The sequence below is a fragment of the Vombatus ursinus genome, unplaced genomic scaffold (assembly GCF_900497805.2).
Source record: "Vombatus ursinus unplaced genomic scaffold, bare-nosed wombat genome assembly UNPS02014945.1, whole genome shotgun sequence".
NCBI classification, from domain to species: domain Eukaryota; kingdom Metazoa; phylum Chordata; class Mammalia; order Diprotodontia; family Vombatidae; genus Vombatus; species Vombatus ursinus.
Window position 1 is genome coordinate 16,684,508 of NW_020954723.1, and position 18,075 is coordinate 16,702,582.

Genomic DNA, 18,075 nt, shown 5'->3' on the forward strand with positions numbered 1-18,075 from the left:
GTGAAATTATTATAGCAAATAAAAATAACTTTCATTTATAAACTTTAAATACATAATGCTACCTTCAAAAGGCAAATTATCTTGAACAAAATACTGTCAAGGACCTGTTTACCTAACCAGCTGAAGAACATTCATAATACTTACATGAGCACAGCTGACTCAGCTTCTAGGGAGACACAGTATTAATGTACACGGCTATAAACTGCATTACTAGTTATTTTTGGGGTAAAAGAGAGAGAGATGGCATATAGTGCAGCCTATAGAAAGCTTGAAAAGGATGTATTATCAAAAATTATCACTCTTACATTTCAAAATATCTTTATTATAAAGGTCAAATGGATTCATATGACAGGTGAATGCTATTCACATCACCACTTTTTATTCAAGCCTGTTATTTAAGAGATGTTAAGTTTTGTCAGAGATCAGCCTCTTAGTAATGAGGGTATGAAAAATTATGTAAAGCCAAAAGCAACTGCAAAAACCATCTTGTCCCATTCCATATTTGTTATTTAGTAGTTTTTCAATCATGTCCGATTCTTTGTGATGGGTTTTCTTGGCAAAGATGCTGGAGTGATTTGCCATTTCCTTCTTCAGCACATTTTACAGATGAGGAAACTGAGGTAAACAGGCTTAAGTTACTTGCCCAGGATAACATAGCTAGTAAATGTCTGAGCTGGATTTGGACTCAGGAAGAAGATTCTTCCCATTCCAAGCCTGGCATGCTATCTACTGTCCTACCTAGCTGCCCTCCAGGGCAATTTCCTAAAGGAAATTGATAGGTGCTCAAGCGTTTAGAACAATTTGCTAAGCTATTTAAAGATTTAGTCTATATCTCTCCTGACTCTCAGAATCAATTACTAAGTTTTTTACTGGACATTTTCATTTGCTTAGTATATGAACAACATATAGTAAGATTATTAGTGTAATTTCCTCCCCTGATTCATGCTAGGCGGTAATTCTATGCCTCACTTTACTCAGACATAACATAAGCCTCCAACATGTGTCTCCTTATTCACTCCAGACAATGTTATAAGAAAGAAATAAGTAAAAATACTTCAGCCTTTTGAAAGAATTGATCAACGCAAAGCCAAGATTACTCCTAGAAACACTTAATCCTTGCCTATGTACGTGAAGAACTCTAGATCAATTTTGATTTAAAAAAAAAAAATGACATTCAAATAAATTGCTAGTTTTAACAGTCTTCCCCCTACCCCCAGTAATAAATATATTTGAGAGTAAGAATCACATGTTATTTTATTCATAACTGTCCTGTGCATGATACTCTTTAGATAGTGTCTTGATTATTAAGAAGTTATGTCTCCCAGATAGAATCCCCCTATGGGGACATCTAGAGGGTATAGTCCAGACTAGCACAGTGCCTGGCGCATAGTAAATTTTATATAAATGCTAGTTATTATTATTGTGATTATTATTAATAGAAAAAGGAAAAATGAAGGAAAAAATGCATTAAGGAAGATAGAAGGAGAAAGGGGGGATGCTTATTCCCTACCATAATTAACATATTGGAAAAGAAGACTATACAAACATGGAGGAAAGAGTTTAGGAAAGGGGCTACATATGAACACCAATTTCATGTAAACTGGATAAAGAAAAGTTGAATATATACCAGTCTGAATCTGATTGATGTGGGAATTTATTAAGCTCAATAGGTAATCATACTGGAACCAGCAGAGGTTAGGGGTAAAATGTGAGGTAGGGTAAATTGAGGGAGGAATTATTTATAAGTAAAATTAACTTCCAATTCAGAGGGTGGATGATGAAGGGGAAATAAAAGGAAAGAAAAAGGGTAGTAGCCTGTGATTGTTGTCTATAATGGGAAGAAAAGAGGAAAGGTAAAATGGTAGCAGATTATGTCAAAAAGAGATCATTATTGTTGACCAGGATGGAGAGAAAATATAAGAGAATTGGAGGAGGGAAAGAATCAGTAATTATGACTGTGAATGTGATGGTGTGAACTCAGTCATCAAGCAATGCAGGGGAGCAGAATGGATTAGGGAGAAGAATGGGATAGAAAGCAGAATCCAACAATATGTTGTTTATAAGTAACAGGCTTGAACCTGGAATGTAGCGAAATACTTTGTTCTTCAGGTAAACTAAAAAAAAGCAAGCTTAACAATTTTGATCTCAAGCAAGGCACTAATAAAAATAGACTTGAATAAAAGAGATAAACATGAAAATTACCTTATACTCAAAACCACCATAGAAAATGAATTAATATTACTACTTAACATACATGCACTTACTGGCAAACGTCCAACTTAGAAGTTAATCAATTTACAGGAAAAAATGGACTCTAGAATTAGAATAGTTTTTTTTTGTGTTCTCAATGTACCCTTCTCAGATCTAAACAAATATAACCAGAAGATAAGCATAAAAGAAATTAAGAACTTAAATAGAATCCAAAACACGCTGTATTCTTTACAGAAAAAAAAAAAAACCCCAAAAACCTGTACCTAAATTAGTGAAGGGATAGAAATTTCTCATGTCTGGGCCATGCCAATATGATAAAAATAAAATTAATGACATTATTACATAGACCTATATGTTTTGTACTATGCCAATCAAATGACCAAAGGATTACTGTAAAGAGTAAGGAAAAATAATTGCAAATTTTATCTAGAACAGGAGTTTGCAGACAGTGGCCTCCTGTTTTTGTATGGCATAGGAGCCAAGAATGGTTTTTAAATTTGTAAATAAAGTTGCATTGTGTTTTTTAAAATGTAAAAAACATTCTTAGCTCCAGGGCCAGGATTTGGGCACTTGAAAAATCTGGAAAGTAGTTTGGCAGAAACTAGACTGGCAGAAACTAGGATTAGACTATGATCTAACATCAAATACTACAGTAATCTCCAAATGGTAACATGTACTGGATACAGTCACATAATAAAATTATAGGCATAACGAAGAAATAACGAGTTCATGACCATAGATATATGATACTAAGGTTAATAAAAATATAAAATGGACAGTTTGCATAAAATTGTAAAGTTCTCAAACAAACAAAATAAATGTTAAAATTAGAAAAGAGATGAGAACAGGGAAGAAATAACTTTTTCGGCAAGTTTTTTCTGATAAAAGTTTTATTACCAAGATATATAAGGAACTGAGTTAAATTTATAAGAATAATCCAGAGGATTAGTGATGAACTATGATACTCCTTCTTACAGACAGGTTGATGGACTTGATGCAAATGAGACATAGATTTGTGGACCTGGCCAATGTGGGAATATATTTTGATTGACTGTATATATTTGTTACAATGGTTTTTTCTTTTGAAATTTTTTTCAATAAGAGTAAAAAAGTTGGAAGGGGAGAAAAATAAATGCTTTGTTAATAGGAAAAAATGAAGTTAAAAAACCCCCCAATATTTACAAGAATAAGAATCAATCCCTAGTAGGTAACTATTCAAAGGATATGACTAGTCAGTTCTCAAAATCTAACATAATAACTGTGAAAAATAACTCCAAATCACTTACAGTTAAAGAATTAAAATGATTTTTATATGTATCAAATTGGCAGAAATTATAACAAAAAAAAACAGGTATTGAAAAGGCCATGAAAAGAAAACAGATACTCTGGTGCACTGTTTGTTGAACTCTGAGTAGGTCAAACCATTCTTGAAAGCAATTTGGAACTATGGCCAAAAAGTTACTAACTAGTGCATACTCTTTGACCCATTGATATCATTATTAGACCTCAATCCCAGAGAAATTAAAGAAAATGGAAAAGGACCCATATATACAAAAATTTCCTAACATCTATTTTTGTTGTTGCAAAGAGCTGAAAAAAAAAGTAGATGCCAATTAATTGGGGACTGGATGAACAAATTATGGCATAAGGATATAATACAATATTTTTTATTGTACCCTAACCAATGATAAAAGGGGTGGTTTCAGAGAAAACTGTGTAGATTTGCATGAACTGATGCAGAGTGAACAGAGCAAAACCACAATAATCTATGCAATTACGATAATAATATAAAGAAAACACTTTTTAAAAGATTTAACTCTGACCCATTCGATGACCAACCAGGAGTCCATTGGTCCAATGATGAAACATGCTTCCCTCCTCCTAACAGAGGCCTGATAGATTCAAGGTGCAGAATGAAACATACATTTTGAACATGGCAGATGTGTGGACTGTCTATGCTTACTTGTAAGGATTGCCTTTTTTCTCTTTTTCTTTTATTCTCTTGGGTTTGGTGGGAAGAAGGGAGCTATTAGTAGTGTTTCCAGAAAAAAAATAGAGAAAATAAAGATAAGGTCATTGAAACATTCTTAATACACTCTGAAGAGAACAGAAGGAAGTATAGAAAGAAACATAGACAAGTATGAAATCTTTGAAATTATGCTTTTGAATTTATTATATGCTTTATAAAAGCAAGCCATTTGAAATACAGAGTGACAGCTTTACATAAAATCATTTTTCCTGTTCTGATTTTTTATGGAAATGTTCATGGAGATGGCATTTGTGAAGTTAAAAAAAAATACAACAAAACAGCATAGAAATAGAAAAAAAAAGGTATTGAAGGTGGGGGGGAGCAAGCAGTGGCAAATATCAAATTATATTACAAAATAGAAATCATCAAACTATTTGAGACTATCTTAAGAAGAGGAAAAGTGGTTCATCGAACAGATTACTTAGATGAAATATACTACAGTAGCATAGTTTTCAGTAAACCCAAGAGTACCAAGTATTTGAGTAAGGACTCATTATTCAACAAAAAATGCTAGGAAAATTGGAGAGCTATCTGGGAGACAGTAAGTTTAGATCAATATACCACAATACCATATGCCATATACTACAATAAGCTTCAAATAGATACATGTTACAGAAATAAACAGTCATATTTAAGTTAGAGAAGATACTAAAGAAATGCCTTCTGCAACTATGGATGGGGGAGGGTTTTTAGGTTAAACAAAAGGTAGAGATGATCCTAAAAGACAGAATGAACAATTTCGATTATTTAAATTTTAAAAGTTTTGCATAAGTAAAATTGGTAAATTTAGACTTGGAAGGAAAATTAAGTGAAAAAAAAGTCTTTTCAGAAAATTTTTCTGACTAAGACCTGTTACCCAGAATACATAAGGAATAGATCCAGCTATTAAGAAGAACTATTTCCCAATAGATATATGGTAATAATGATGATGATGATGATGATGATGATGATGATGATGATGATGACAATGACCAAGCATTTCTCAAAAGAAGAAAGACAAGCCACATGAAAAAGGAAAAGATATAATTGTCAGAGGGATTGTGGGGGGACATGCATCTTAAACACTCTGGTAGAATTGTGGAGTGGTCCAGCTATTCTGGGACACAATTTGGAACCATTTCTCAAAAGTAAAACTAAAACTAAACTACAAGTCCTTAACCATTACTTAATGTAAACCCATTGAGATCAAAGGAAGTAGGAAAGGATTGATAGGAATGAAATTATTTGTAGCAATATTTTAAGTTCTGTCCATGAACTGGAAATGGAGTGGTTTACTAATTGTTGGAAAATATATGAACAAATTATGGTAAAGGAATATGAAGGGATATTATTGTGCCATTTAAAAAAAAAAAGAACAACTAGTAAAATGACAGATTTAGAGAATCCTGGGAATAGTTACATGAACTGATACAAAATGGAGTAGCAGCAGGAAAAAATGTATACAGTAACTACAATAATGAAAAGAAAACAATTATGAAAAACTTAAGACTATTAATTAATGAATGTCAGTTAGGAATCTGGAAGATTAATAATAAAAACATATTTGCTATTTCTTAGCAGAGAAATGATGGATTTAGATATATTTTCATTCATGACCAACACAAGAATTTGCTTTGACTCTTCTTATTTGTTATAAGGGCAGCCTGAAGAGGGGAGAAATGGAGAAGAGGGTGTGGTCTTGTGTAGGAGAGATGGTGGGACAATGATAGTGATGCAAAAAAGAAAAGAAAAAGAAATGTATCAATGAAACATTAAAAATATTTGAAGAAGACACTGGAAGTTCAGAAAGCAAACATAGACAAGCACAGCAGTGTTGTTACTATTAAGTTAAATTTTATTTGTACTTTAAAAAACAAGCTGTATATAATAAAGAATTAGAGTTTCTTTTTAAAAATTTATTTATTTTTAGTTTTCAACATTTACTTCCACAAGATTTTGAGTACCAAATTTTTATCCCATCTCACCCCTCCCCCCACCCCAAGATGGCATACATTCTGAATATCCCTTCCCCTAGTCTACTGTCTCTTCTATGTCTCCCCCCCTTCTCTTATCCCCTTCCCCTTCTATTTTCCTGTAGGGCAGGATAGATTTCTGTACCCCATTTCCTGTATTTCTTATTTTCCAGTTGCATGTGAAAACATTTTTTTAAACATATGCTTTTAAAACTTTGGGTTCCATATTTTCTCCCTTCCTCCCTCCCCACCCACCCTCATTGAAAAGGCAAGCAACTCAATATAGGTTATACATGTGCAGTTATGCAAAACACTTCCATAGTAGTCATATTGTGAAAAACTAACTCTATTTCCCTCAATCCTATCTTACCCCTCCCATTTATTCTATTCTTTCTTTTGACCCTGTCCCTCCTCAGAAGTGTTTGCTTCTGATTACCCCCTTTTCCAGTCTGCCCTCCTCTCTATCTTTCCCCTGCTCTTGTCCCCTTCTCCCCTTATTTTTCTGTAGGGTAAGACAGATTTCCATACCCAATTGAGTGTGTATGTTATTCCCTCCTTAAGCCAAATCCTATGAGAATAGGATTCACTCATTCCCTCTCACCTTCTCCTGTTTCCCCTCTTTCACCTCTTAATTTTATTCTCCAGATATGACTTCTTCATCTTCAACTCACACTGTGACCTCTATCTATATCTATATCTATATCTACATCTATATCTATACATACATATAATTTTTTCCCTTCAACTTAATACTGAAAAAGGTCTCATAAATTACAAATATCATCTTTCCATGCAGGAATGTAAACAGTTCAACCTTAATAAGTCTCTTATGATTTCTCTTTCCTGTTTACCTCTTCATGTTCCACTTGAGTCTTGTATTTGAAAGTCAAATTTTTTATTCAACTCTGGTCTTTTCATCAAGAATGCTTGAAAGTCCTCTATTTCACTGAATGACCATTTTTTCCCCCTGAAGGATTATACTCAGTTTTGCTGGGTAGGTGATTCTTGGTTGTAATCCTGTCTCCTTTGCCCTCCGGAATATTATATTCGATGCCCTGTGGTCCCTTAATGTAGAATCTGCTAAATCTTGTGTTATCCTAATTGTGTTTCCACAATACTTGAATTGTTTCTTTCTGGCTGCTTGTAATATTTTCTCCTTGACCTGGGAACTCTGGAATTTGGCAACAATATTCCTAGGAGTTTTCCTTTTGGGGATCTCTTTCAGGAGGAGATAAGTGGATTCTTTCCATTTCTATTTTGCCCTCTGGTTCTACAATATCAGGGCAGTTTTCCTTGATAATTTCTTGAAAGATGATGTCTAGGCTCTTTTTTTGATCATGGCTTTCAGATAGTCCAATACTTTTTAAATTCTCTCTCCTGAATCTATTTTCCAGGTCAGTTGTTTTTCCAGTGAGATATTTCACATTGTTTTCTAATTTTTCATTCTTTTGGATTTGTTTTACAGTGTCTTAATTTCTCATAAAGTCACTAGCTTTCAATTCCTCTGTTCTAATTTTTAAAGTAGTATTTTTTCCATTTGGCCAATTTTGCTTTTTAGGACATTCTTCTCCTCATTGGCTTTTTGGACCTCTTTTGCCATTTGGGTTAGGCTATTTTTTAAGGTGTTATTTTCTTCAGTATTTTTTTGGGTTTCCTTTAGCAAGCTTGTTTTTCATGATTTTCTTGCATCCCTCTCATTTCTCTTCCCAGTTTTTTCCTCTACTTCCCCTGCTTGCTTCTCAAAATCCTTTTTCTCAAAATCTTCCAAGGCCTTGGACTGATTCATATTTTTCTTGGAGGCTTTGGATGTAGTAACTTTGGCTTTGTTGTCTTCTTCTTCTTGTATGTTTTGATCTTCTTTGTTACCAAAAAAAAGATTCTATTGTCTGACACGTCTTGCAAGGTTTGCTCATGATCTCAGTCAATTACTTGAGTTATAAACTCTTTGTTAAGGTAGAGGTCTGCTTCCAACGTGGAGAATGTACTGTCCCAAGCTTCGGGGGTTTGTGCAGCTGTTTTCAGAGATGGTTCTAGGGACCTGTAAATTTTCAATTCTTCCAAGGTGGTATGATAAGGGACGATGTGTTTACTCTTTTCCTCATCTATGAGTGACTACAAGCCCTCTTTTCTGTCTTGGAACTGTAAGGAGGATTTCCTCTCTACAGCCATGTCAGGGCTCCTCCTCTCCCCAGGACCGCCCCTCTGAACTGTGACCCAGATCCAAGAATGGGCAATGCAAGAGATTCCTGCCTCAGTACTGGCAAAGAGATTCCTGCAATCCTCCTCTGATTAGCCACTCGATTCTCCCTCAGTCTGTGGACTGGAAACTCCAGAAGCAGCCGCCGACCTGGCCTGAACTCGGAGACGCGGACTGAGACCTAGCTTCTCTCTCACCACAGAAACAGACTTTTCCCACTGACCTTCTAAGTTGTCTTTGGTGTTTGTGGGTTGAGAGGTCTGGAAACCACCATAGCTGCCCATGATTCAGTCCTCTGAGGCCTGCTCCAGGTTCACTGCGGCCTACACGCCCGCGCCAAACTGCACTCCTCTCCCAGCCTGGTGCGATATACCTTTCTGATCAACCATCCAGGTTGTCTTGCACTGGAAATTTGTTTATCTCTGTCTTTTTGTGGGTTCTGCTGCTTTAGAATTTCTTTAGAGCCATTTTTTGTAGGTATTTGGAGGGGTTTGGGGGAGAGTTCAAGCAAGTCACTGCTTTTACTCCACCATCTTGGCTCCGCCCCCCCAAGAATTGCAGTTTCATATGAAAAAGAGGATATGATTAATTACTTTCCCAACCATGAGGAATTACTGTCTGTTTGACTATTGATGGGAATTTAAAGTAATTCCCATGGATCAGAAGTCATGAAGCATGAGAAAATTAGAGAAAAGAAAAGAAACAAAGAAAAAAAGTCAAAGAAAGAAATGTAATAAATTTCAGGAATCTATATAGCAGAATTTGTGGTAGAGAGCTGTCTTTGTGAGCATCTACCTTCCTGGCTTATTTAACATTCAGTAGGACTAGTAAGCATTTCAGATGTCAATAGAGGTGGAGAAGAAACAGCATGAGTAAGGCGAGAACAACTTGGAGGAATTTGGCTTAGGGTTAAACAGTCCTTTAGTCCTCAGTAATTCATGACCCATCCTCTAATTGTGCTTGACTAGAGAAACTGCAGCTGTAATAAGACAGTAGTCTGTGGGCATTGATTATAGAGGAAAGCATTCCTATAAACCTTATTGAGATATAGCATGATATTGTTGATGAATTAATTTTAATTAATTAGTAGTAATTAATTAATAAGTAGTAATAATAGCTACTATTTATTATACCACTTTTAAGGTTTGTAAAGCATTATATAAATATCTCATTTGATCCTCACAGCAACAACTTTGGGAGGTAGGTACTATTATTATCTTCATTTAATAGATGGGGAAATTGAGGCAAACAAGCCTAAGTGACTTGCACAGGGCCACACATTTAAGTAAGTGTCTGGGGCTGTATTTGAACTCAAGGCCTTCCAGACTCTAGGTGCAGTGCTCTATAATGGGCTACTTAGCTCCTAAGTCATCAGGAAAAGGTTAAATTGTGTCTAGTATACTACTTACTAAGGTAGAATAGCATCTAATTGATTAAATTTCTACAATAGTTAATTTATCTAGATATCTTTAATATCCAGAAATTCTCAGTCTCAGATCTGATTCCTGAAGTTAGAGTATACATGTAGGTTTAAGTATCATTTAGAGCAGCTGGGTGGCAGTAGAGTGCTGGGTCTGCAGTCAGGAAGACTCATCTTCTTGAGTTCAAATCCAGCCTCTGACACTTTCTAGCTGTGTGACCCTGGGCAAGTTAGTTGACCCTGTAAAATGACCATCTGTGAAATGGGCTGGAGAAGGAAATGGCAAACCGCCCCAGTATCTTTGCCAAGAAAGCCACAAATGGGGTCACAAAGAGTCAGACATTACTAAAAAAAAATGACTAAACAACAATTTTGTCAAGTAGATGACTCAGTGGATAGGGCACCAGGCCTGGAGTCAGGATGACCTGAGTTCAAATGTGGCCTCAGACACCTGCTAGCTGTGTGACCCTGGGCAAGTCATTTAACCATATTTGCCTCAGTTTCCTTATCTGGAAAATGAGCTGAAAGAAATGACAAACTGCTTTAGTATCCTTGCCAAGAAAATCCCATATGGGGTCATGAAGAGTCAGAAATGACTGAAATGTACTCAACAACAACAACAGCAACATGGATTATTATTGCAGAGCACTGGATTCAGAGTAGAAGACCTAATTTTGAATTTTGATACTAGATGTTTGACCCTAGGTAAGTCATTTAACCACTGTGAGCTTTAAATAGGGATAATCTTATATATACTACTTCACAGAGTTGTTGTCAGGAAAGTGTTTTGTTAACCATAAAGCATTGTATGAATGTAAGTTTCATTATTCTTAATAATAAATCTTTGTACCTGTATTCTATTTAAAACTTCTGGGCAGACATTTTGGAAGTGTTATTATTTCTTTGGCTTATCCAGTGGAGCAGTCAGTTTCTTTGGACATTTGTTCACTATTTTATTTGTTATAATATCCTGAAAATGCTGATCTGTTGTGTAAATGTAATGTATGCTTAGTAAGTGCTACTTGAATGAAGAAATCTAGAAATGAACAAGTCTAAAAATGCCACAGTAGTGAAATCCAAAGATGAATTAGTTCAAGTATTTCATCAAAACTGAAAAGAATTTGGTAGTTGGAAGAAGAATACAATTGGAGTTGGATCTTAGTTAAAGAATAACTCAAAGTAACAGTAGTTGGTTGGCAATAAAATCAATATTTTGACCCTAGCACCTAAACAATTCTTGAAATGATTATTGTATTTGGCTTTTAGTTAGATATGAAGGCTTAGAGTATATGCTGTCTTGTAGGGCCAAAGGCCATTCTGTTGTCAGAACCCGTAATGGTAGACCATTTTCAGCAGGCAGCAGACCTTCCAAGCCAAAATATGATTACTGTTTGTGACAGGTAGTGATGCTGAGAGGAACGTAATCACCATGAAGTCTTGGCAGGTCAAAACATAGCCCTGCCAGATGGCAGTTCGTTTCTGTCATTGTTACTTTGCTTTTCCCAGTTTCCCACTGTCTTTGGAGTTGGACCTCTTGGTGTTCTGAACCATGCTCTTGTTCATTCCACTCATGTCTGCCTCTATTTTTGGTCTGCTTGTCTGATATAAGATCATAGGCTCACAGATTTAGAGTTTAAAGAGATACAAATCATCATTCCTAGGATATTATTGTTATAATTTCTTTCCCCTCTTGGAGAAAAGCCTAATTTGCCTCTCCCTTTGACCAAATATATATGTATATGGAATCAGCTAAACAGTGGGTTGGCCAGGTTGCTGCTGCTTTGATTGTGCTGGGACTCTGCTGTTATCTGGTCACCTTTTCTTGTAGTGGATCATTGATGAATTTTGATCAAATCAAGAATGCTGATATTTAATAGATTCAATACATTCTCTACTGGATTAAAAAAATAATTCAATCAGGGCACATCTTAATTCTAATTTCAGGGTTGCATCAATAATGACAACTCTCTGTTTTGATGTTCATGTGAAAACAAATAGACTTAAAAATCCAGGTGAACCCAACTATTGCTTAGAGCTTATCAAAAAATAAAAATAAAAATTTGTTAGTCTAGGACCTACTAGTCTACTGCTACCAAGTCTTGTTGATTCTGCCTTTTTAGCATTTCTTCATCTCTTGTGTTTGCCCCTTCTCACCACTCACATGGCCACTGACAGGATAGTGTTTTATCATTTCTTCTTGAACTATTGTAATATCTTAAAACTTTTTTTCCTTTTACTTTCTGGGGTAATTTTGTTTTCATTGCCTGGTCTCTATATTTACCTTTTTAAATATTTCTGTTTTATGTGGTGTTCAAAACAACCTGTTCAGTTCCAGTTTTCATTGTAGAAATTCTTCAAAAGACTATTTTATCGAAGATCTACCTTTTTCATGAATGGTTAGGCTCAGGTTTGCAAGGTACATTATCTTGCGTTATGTCTTGAGCTCCCTTCCACTTTGGAACACAATTCCATTCCCTCTTGGAGTTTATGGTGGATGCAGAGTTTATGGTGGATGCAGAGTTTATGGTGGATGCAGAATGACCTTATGTTCTTGATATTTTTCCCCTTATATTTGAAGGTCTTCCCCCTGGTTACTTGCAGACTTTATTTGTCATTGGAATTGTTAAACTTAATCAATATGAATCTTAGAATTTGTAACATAGTCCCTCCCCTCACCCCTGCTGACCCATGTATTGAATCACATATTGGCACATGTTCCCTGTGTTCAGAAGTTTTGGACAGTTCCTTATATTATTTTATAGATTATGGTATTCAAGTTTTTGTCTTGTCATGGCCTGGCAAACCTTTATCCCTTAAGTTGTCCGTACAATCCTGTCTTCAAGATCAATATGTTTTGCTTGAATAGATTTTGTGTTTCCCTTTAATATTATTGCTTTTTGCTTCTCTTCTTTCTGATTATCTTTTATTTCTGTGTGTTTACCCTCTCTTTACTACTGTGTTTATTGCTCTCATCATTTATTCTCTCTTTTGTTTCTTTGGTAAGATTTGCCACTATGAATTCAAGTTTTTTCTTTTTGCCAATTATTTCTGCTGTGCAGGCCACACATTCTGCTCTCACAATTCTTACTTATCTTTTAAACCATTCAGGAACATTTTGCTGTGGTTCCATGCTCTTTTGGGATTCATAGCATCCTCTGCCTTCTCATATATTGATTCAGTTTCTTCTTATGTCTTGCAATATTTATTTATTGATGTCTGAACTAAATTAGCTGATCTAGAGCCCAAGGAAGGAGGCAGAATTGAATTTTGTTTTAGCCAAAACATGACAACTGATGGTAGAAGTGGGGCTGAGTGTGTTAGGCGTTAGAGATTAGCTTTATCAGCTCTTAGTTCATTGGATTTTTGCCTTATTAGGTCTCTTAGTGTACTACTAGACCCTGGAAGAAGCTAAAATTACTTTATTTCGTGCATACAATTCATATTTTGGAAAGGACTGGGAGGTCGTGAAAGCATTTAGTTCTTAGGCCACTTAATCTAGAAGTCCACAGTAGCTTTCTGATTGTCTCCCCAATTCTACTCCTTCTCCCTCTGCAATCCATTCTTCACACAGCTGCCAAAAATCTGCAAGTATGGGTTTGACCATGTCATTCATCAGCTTGAGAATCATTGGTGGTTGTATGTTGCCTCTAAGTGTAAACTACAAATTCCTATTTTTGCCATTTAATTTCTTATACAATCTGACTTCATCCTACCTTCAGCATGGTGCACATAGTAGTCGCTTAAAGTGCTTTTTGATTGATTAACATTAAATAAATATGGAAAGGCAACATGATCTGGGACCAGCTAAATATTATGGATTGACATGAGTTTTTATTCTCCTTAAGTTCTCTACACTCCATCTAGTTCAGCCTCCTTGCTGTCTACAACATTCTACCTCCCACCACTGTACTTTTACATAAACTCTTCCCTGTCACTGAAATAGTTTCCTTGTTCCCCATCACCTCTTTGAATTTGTAGTGTCCTTCATCATAGCTCAGTTTGGGTGGTACACCTAATGTTTAGTTTCTTCTTATCATTTCTTCTCTACTCTTCAGCCCCCATATAAATGAATCAATCAGCAAACCTTTTTTTTTTCCACCTGCTATATATGCCAGACACTGTGTTAGGCACTGGGAGTATAAAGACAAAAACAGTCCCTTCCCTCAATGAGCTTACATTCTAACAGGATAGACAAAGTGTATCTAGGTATGTTCAAAAACACATACAAAACTGATTCAAGGTAACCTTGGCCTGGGAAGGTACTAGCTGTGGAGAGCACCAGGAAGGGTCTCATGCAAAAGAGGGTAACTTAAGTGAAGTCTTGAAAGAAATTGAGGTGGGAAGAAAGTACATTATAGGCATGAGGTTGAGGTTGGGTGCAGTCAATGCAAAAGCAAAGAGATAGGATATTGAACAGCAAGAAGCCTAGTTTTTGTTTTGTTTTGTTTTTGGACTATTGGAATGAATATAAGTTGGAAAATGCATAAGACTGGCAAGGCAGGATAGAGCCAGGTTGTGAGGACTCTTCAATGCCAGACAGAGTAGTTTATGTAATGATACTAAAAGTAATGGGGATCTACTGGAGTTTATTGGAGAAGGGCATGATAATTGTGCTTTAGGAAAATAACTTTGATGACTATATAGAGGACTGATTGGCATGGAGAGAAACTTGAGGCAGGGAGACCAAATAGGTTCTTGAGTCCTGAATTAGGGACTTTGTGAGTAGAGACAAGGGGATAATGTAAGAAGTGTGGTAGAGGTAGAAATCACAAGATTTGGCAACTGATTGGATATGTAGGCTTAATGAGAGTTAAGAATCCAGGTAGCACTGTTTATAATCCTTAAAAGTAATTGCCTACAACAGAAATAGGGAGATTTGGAGGTAGGGTGGGTTTGGGAGAAAAGATGAGATCTTGTATGTTGAGATGGATATATAGATAGAGATAAAACAGTTGTTAAGCATTCACTATGTGCTAGGCACTGTGCTAAGCTCTGGAAATACAAATACAAGCCAAAAGCCTATCAGTTCAAAATGTCCAATAACTACTCTGTGGGAATCTCTTTCCTTAAGATATCGTTCTGAATTTACATTACCATTTTGGTTCTATCACATTCCCATGACCTGACAGTAATATAGGATTTCCATATTTGAGAATTGAATTGAATTTTTCTGTTTTGCAAAGCTTTGGTAAGATAAAGATGGTAATAGATTTATTTTTTTTTTCTTGGAGAGTTAGGAGCTAAACATCCAAACTCATTTAGGCTATTTGTTTCCCTCTGTCTATTTTGCCTAGTCTCCTAGGTTTTAGAGAGTTTTTTTTTCTTTGTAAATTTGAAGCCAGTTTTGTGGTATCAGCTTTTGCTCTGATCCATTAATGGAAATGTGATTTTAATATGGTGCAGAATTTCCTTTCAACTACTCTCCTTTCCCCAGACTTCCCTTGGTAAAATAATTACCACATTTCTACCTTGCCAAATACTCAGCTCATCAATTGCAAGCTGTCCTACTGTTGAACTCTGAATAACTTTTCCTCAAATAATGAATAGGTAGTGTATTTATTTTGGTGTGGTAATGAGAACAGTGATTTTTCCCTCCTCTCCTATTTGTGGATTTCATACCAATTCACAAGTGTTTTTGCCATCATTTAATAACTAACTTTTATTTTTGTTTCTTTTCTTCCTTAGGAAAAACAGCTAAGCAATGATGAAGAACACTTAAGGAAAATGGAAGAAACCAGGATACAGCTCAAGGACCAACTGCTTTCTATGGAGACAGAACAGGAATCCATTTTTGACATGTTAGGAAGGGAAATTGATGTAGCTTGTGAAATATTCTCCAGGGACTCTTTGGATAAATTCAAAGTAATTACAGTTTCTTATTATATGCCTTAGCTTTTCTCATTGTTTCTTGATGAGTGATTTTACTGGGTTTTATATACATTGTTGCATATTAGTCCAATTTTTTTTGTAGACAATTTATGAGGGAAACCAAACCAGGAACCCTTAATTTTTTTTTGTTGAATTAGGTGACATATCTTTCTGCAAATGTACTATTTCTTACTGTCTGAGTTGTTAAGAGGAGATGCTTGATTATGGTTAGTTACCACTTAGTTACCAATACTTTACTGTTAAAAAAAAATAGTGATTCCTCTCTCCTTTTGACTTGACCTTCAATAGTGACAGTAGTACAGGCCAACAGAGAGAACTCTCTTTGGGACTCAAGAAACTTGAGTTCTGATCCTGATTCTACAATTCTGTGAGTGGTCACAGGCAGCGTATTTCAATTCCATTGTGCTTTCTTAATACATTGATAAAAAAAGCCATCACGTAACTTAACCACGTTGTAAAGCCCTTGGGAAAATATGTTAGAATGCACGTGATAGGAAATGTTTTGAGTTATTTGAAGAAAATATGCTATGTTGTTCCCAAGTGTCATTATTACTGCATATAGCTTATTTTGAGCATTGAGCTTATTTTGTGTGCAAATAACACTTTTTATGATTGTCATTGACCACTGTACTTTTCTAATTTAGCAGCAGACCTAGAAGATTGTAGATAGAATTGGAAAGAATGTTAAAGATTATCTAGACTAATCCCCTCATTTTATGACTAGTCTGAGGATATGACAACAATGGGTAAGAATAACGAGTTTTATTTTCCAGTGCCTCCTCAGTCCTTTCCTTCTTTTTTTGTAGAATCACAGAAGTATTGATTTGAAAAGGAACTTAGAGGTCATATATAGTGTCACACCTAGATAAATTATGAATTCTATCTATGACATTCTCATTGGCTAGTTATCCCACTTCTGCTTTGAAGACTTCAAATACAAAGAGAGCTCACTATTTCTGAGACAACTGATTCTAAACTTTTGCTTAATTTCAATTGTTTAGAAATTGTCCTTTATATTGAGCTGAATTCTTCCACCTGTTGGACCTAATTTGCCCACTGGAGCCAAGCAAAACAAATTTAAACCCCTTTCAACAAGATAGCCTTTCAGCCATTCAAAAATTGCTGTCATGTCCCCCGTTAAGTTTTCTCTTCTCTAGGCTGAACATCCCCAAGTGCTTCAACTGTTCCTCACATGACATAGTTTGAAGACCCTTTACTATTCTAGTCAACCCTTTTCTGAAATGCTCTAATTGAGTTATATCTCTTCTAAAATGTAGTGCCCTGAACGGAATATAATACACTTTTATTTGACTTTTTCTTTTATATTTCTTTTCTTTCTTGTCTTCCTCTTCGTCCCAGTTTTTTCCTTCCATAAGAATAAATAATTCAGAGAAAATATAAATACAATTTTTCTCCAATGAAAGATAATTTAGCTCGTGCAGAAGTAATTCAGAATGCTTTATCAAAACAGTATTTTTTTTTCCTTTTTAAAAGAAATCAGTATTTTGTTTGTGAAAGTAGTAGACCTATTCTCCCTTGGAAAGTAATTTTCCTTGTAAGTTAGTGTATGTTAATTCAGGTCAGATACCTGTTAGGCTTATTGTAATTGTCTTCATTTGAGACATTTGTTATCCTAAAAGTATCAATTTCAATTAGTATCATGTATCAACAATGCCATCCTTGTTTATTTTTAAGTATTGGAATTTTAAGATTTACCATGCACCAAATATTTCTAGGATACCTAAAACTTATATTAATAATTATAAGCCATCAAATCATATGTTGATACAGGATTATAGCTCTAGGGGTGGAAGAGACCCCAAGCTATCTAGTACAACCTTTTAATTTTACATATGAGAAAACAGATTCAGAAAGAATAAATGACTTGCTTTAGGTCACTCGGGTAATAAGTGCCAGAACCAAGATTTGTACTCATTTCTTTTTGTCCCAAGTTCAACAGAGATTGAAGACTAGAGAAATGTCACATAGGGGAAAAAGGGAAAGAAAAGCATAACTGAATACTTGGAACAAAAAAAAAATTTCTGTTCTCCCTAAAGAGGAGGAGGCTTAATACCCTGAGGAAGGAGCAGCTTCTCCTCCACAGATTTATAAATTAGAGCTATAGAAGCCATCAGCAAAGATATTACCTAGGAAGACTCATTTGAAGAAGAGAAACATAATTGTGATTTTGGAGACTCCCTGACCGGTACTACTGAGGCAGCTCATAAATCCAGAAGTTGAAGGGACGTTAGAGACCATTTAGTCCAATTCACTTTCTAAATGAGGAAACTTACTCCAAGGAAGGTTAAGTGACTTTTCCAATGTCACACAGTAGTAGGCACATAATGGAGAACCCACTAAGACATGTCACAATTGA

The 18,075-nt window shown here is 35.4% G+C and overlaps 1 protein-coding gene across 6 annotated transcripts in view; it reads left to right on the top strand.

Moving 5' to 3' along the window:
- The window catches only part of CEP128 (centrosomal protein 128), a 237,913-nt gene that overhangs the window by 180,707 nt on the left and 39,131 nt on the right, over nt 1-18,075 (top strand). For all 6 annotated transcript variants that reach the window (XM_027844950.1, XM_027844953.1, XM_027844949.1 and 3 more), the window contains one exon: nt 15,495-15,671. In XM_027844950.1, coding sequence (XP_027700751.1) covers nt 15,495-15,671 — 177 coding nt within the window. The remainder of the gene's footprint in view (nt 1-15,494; nt 15,672-18,075) is intronic.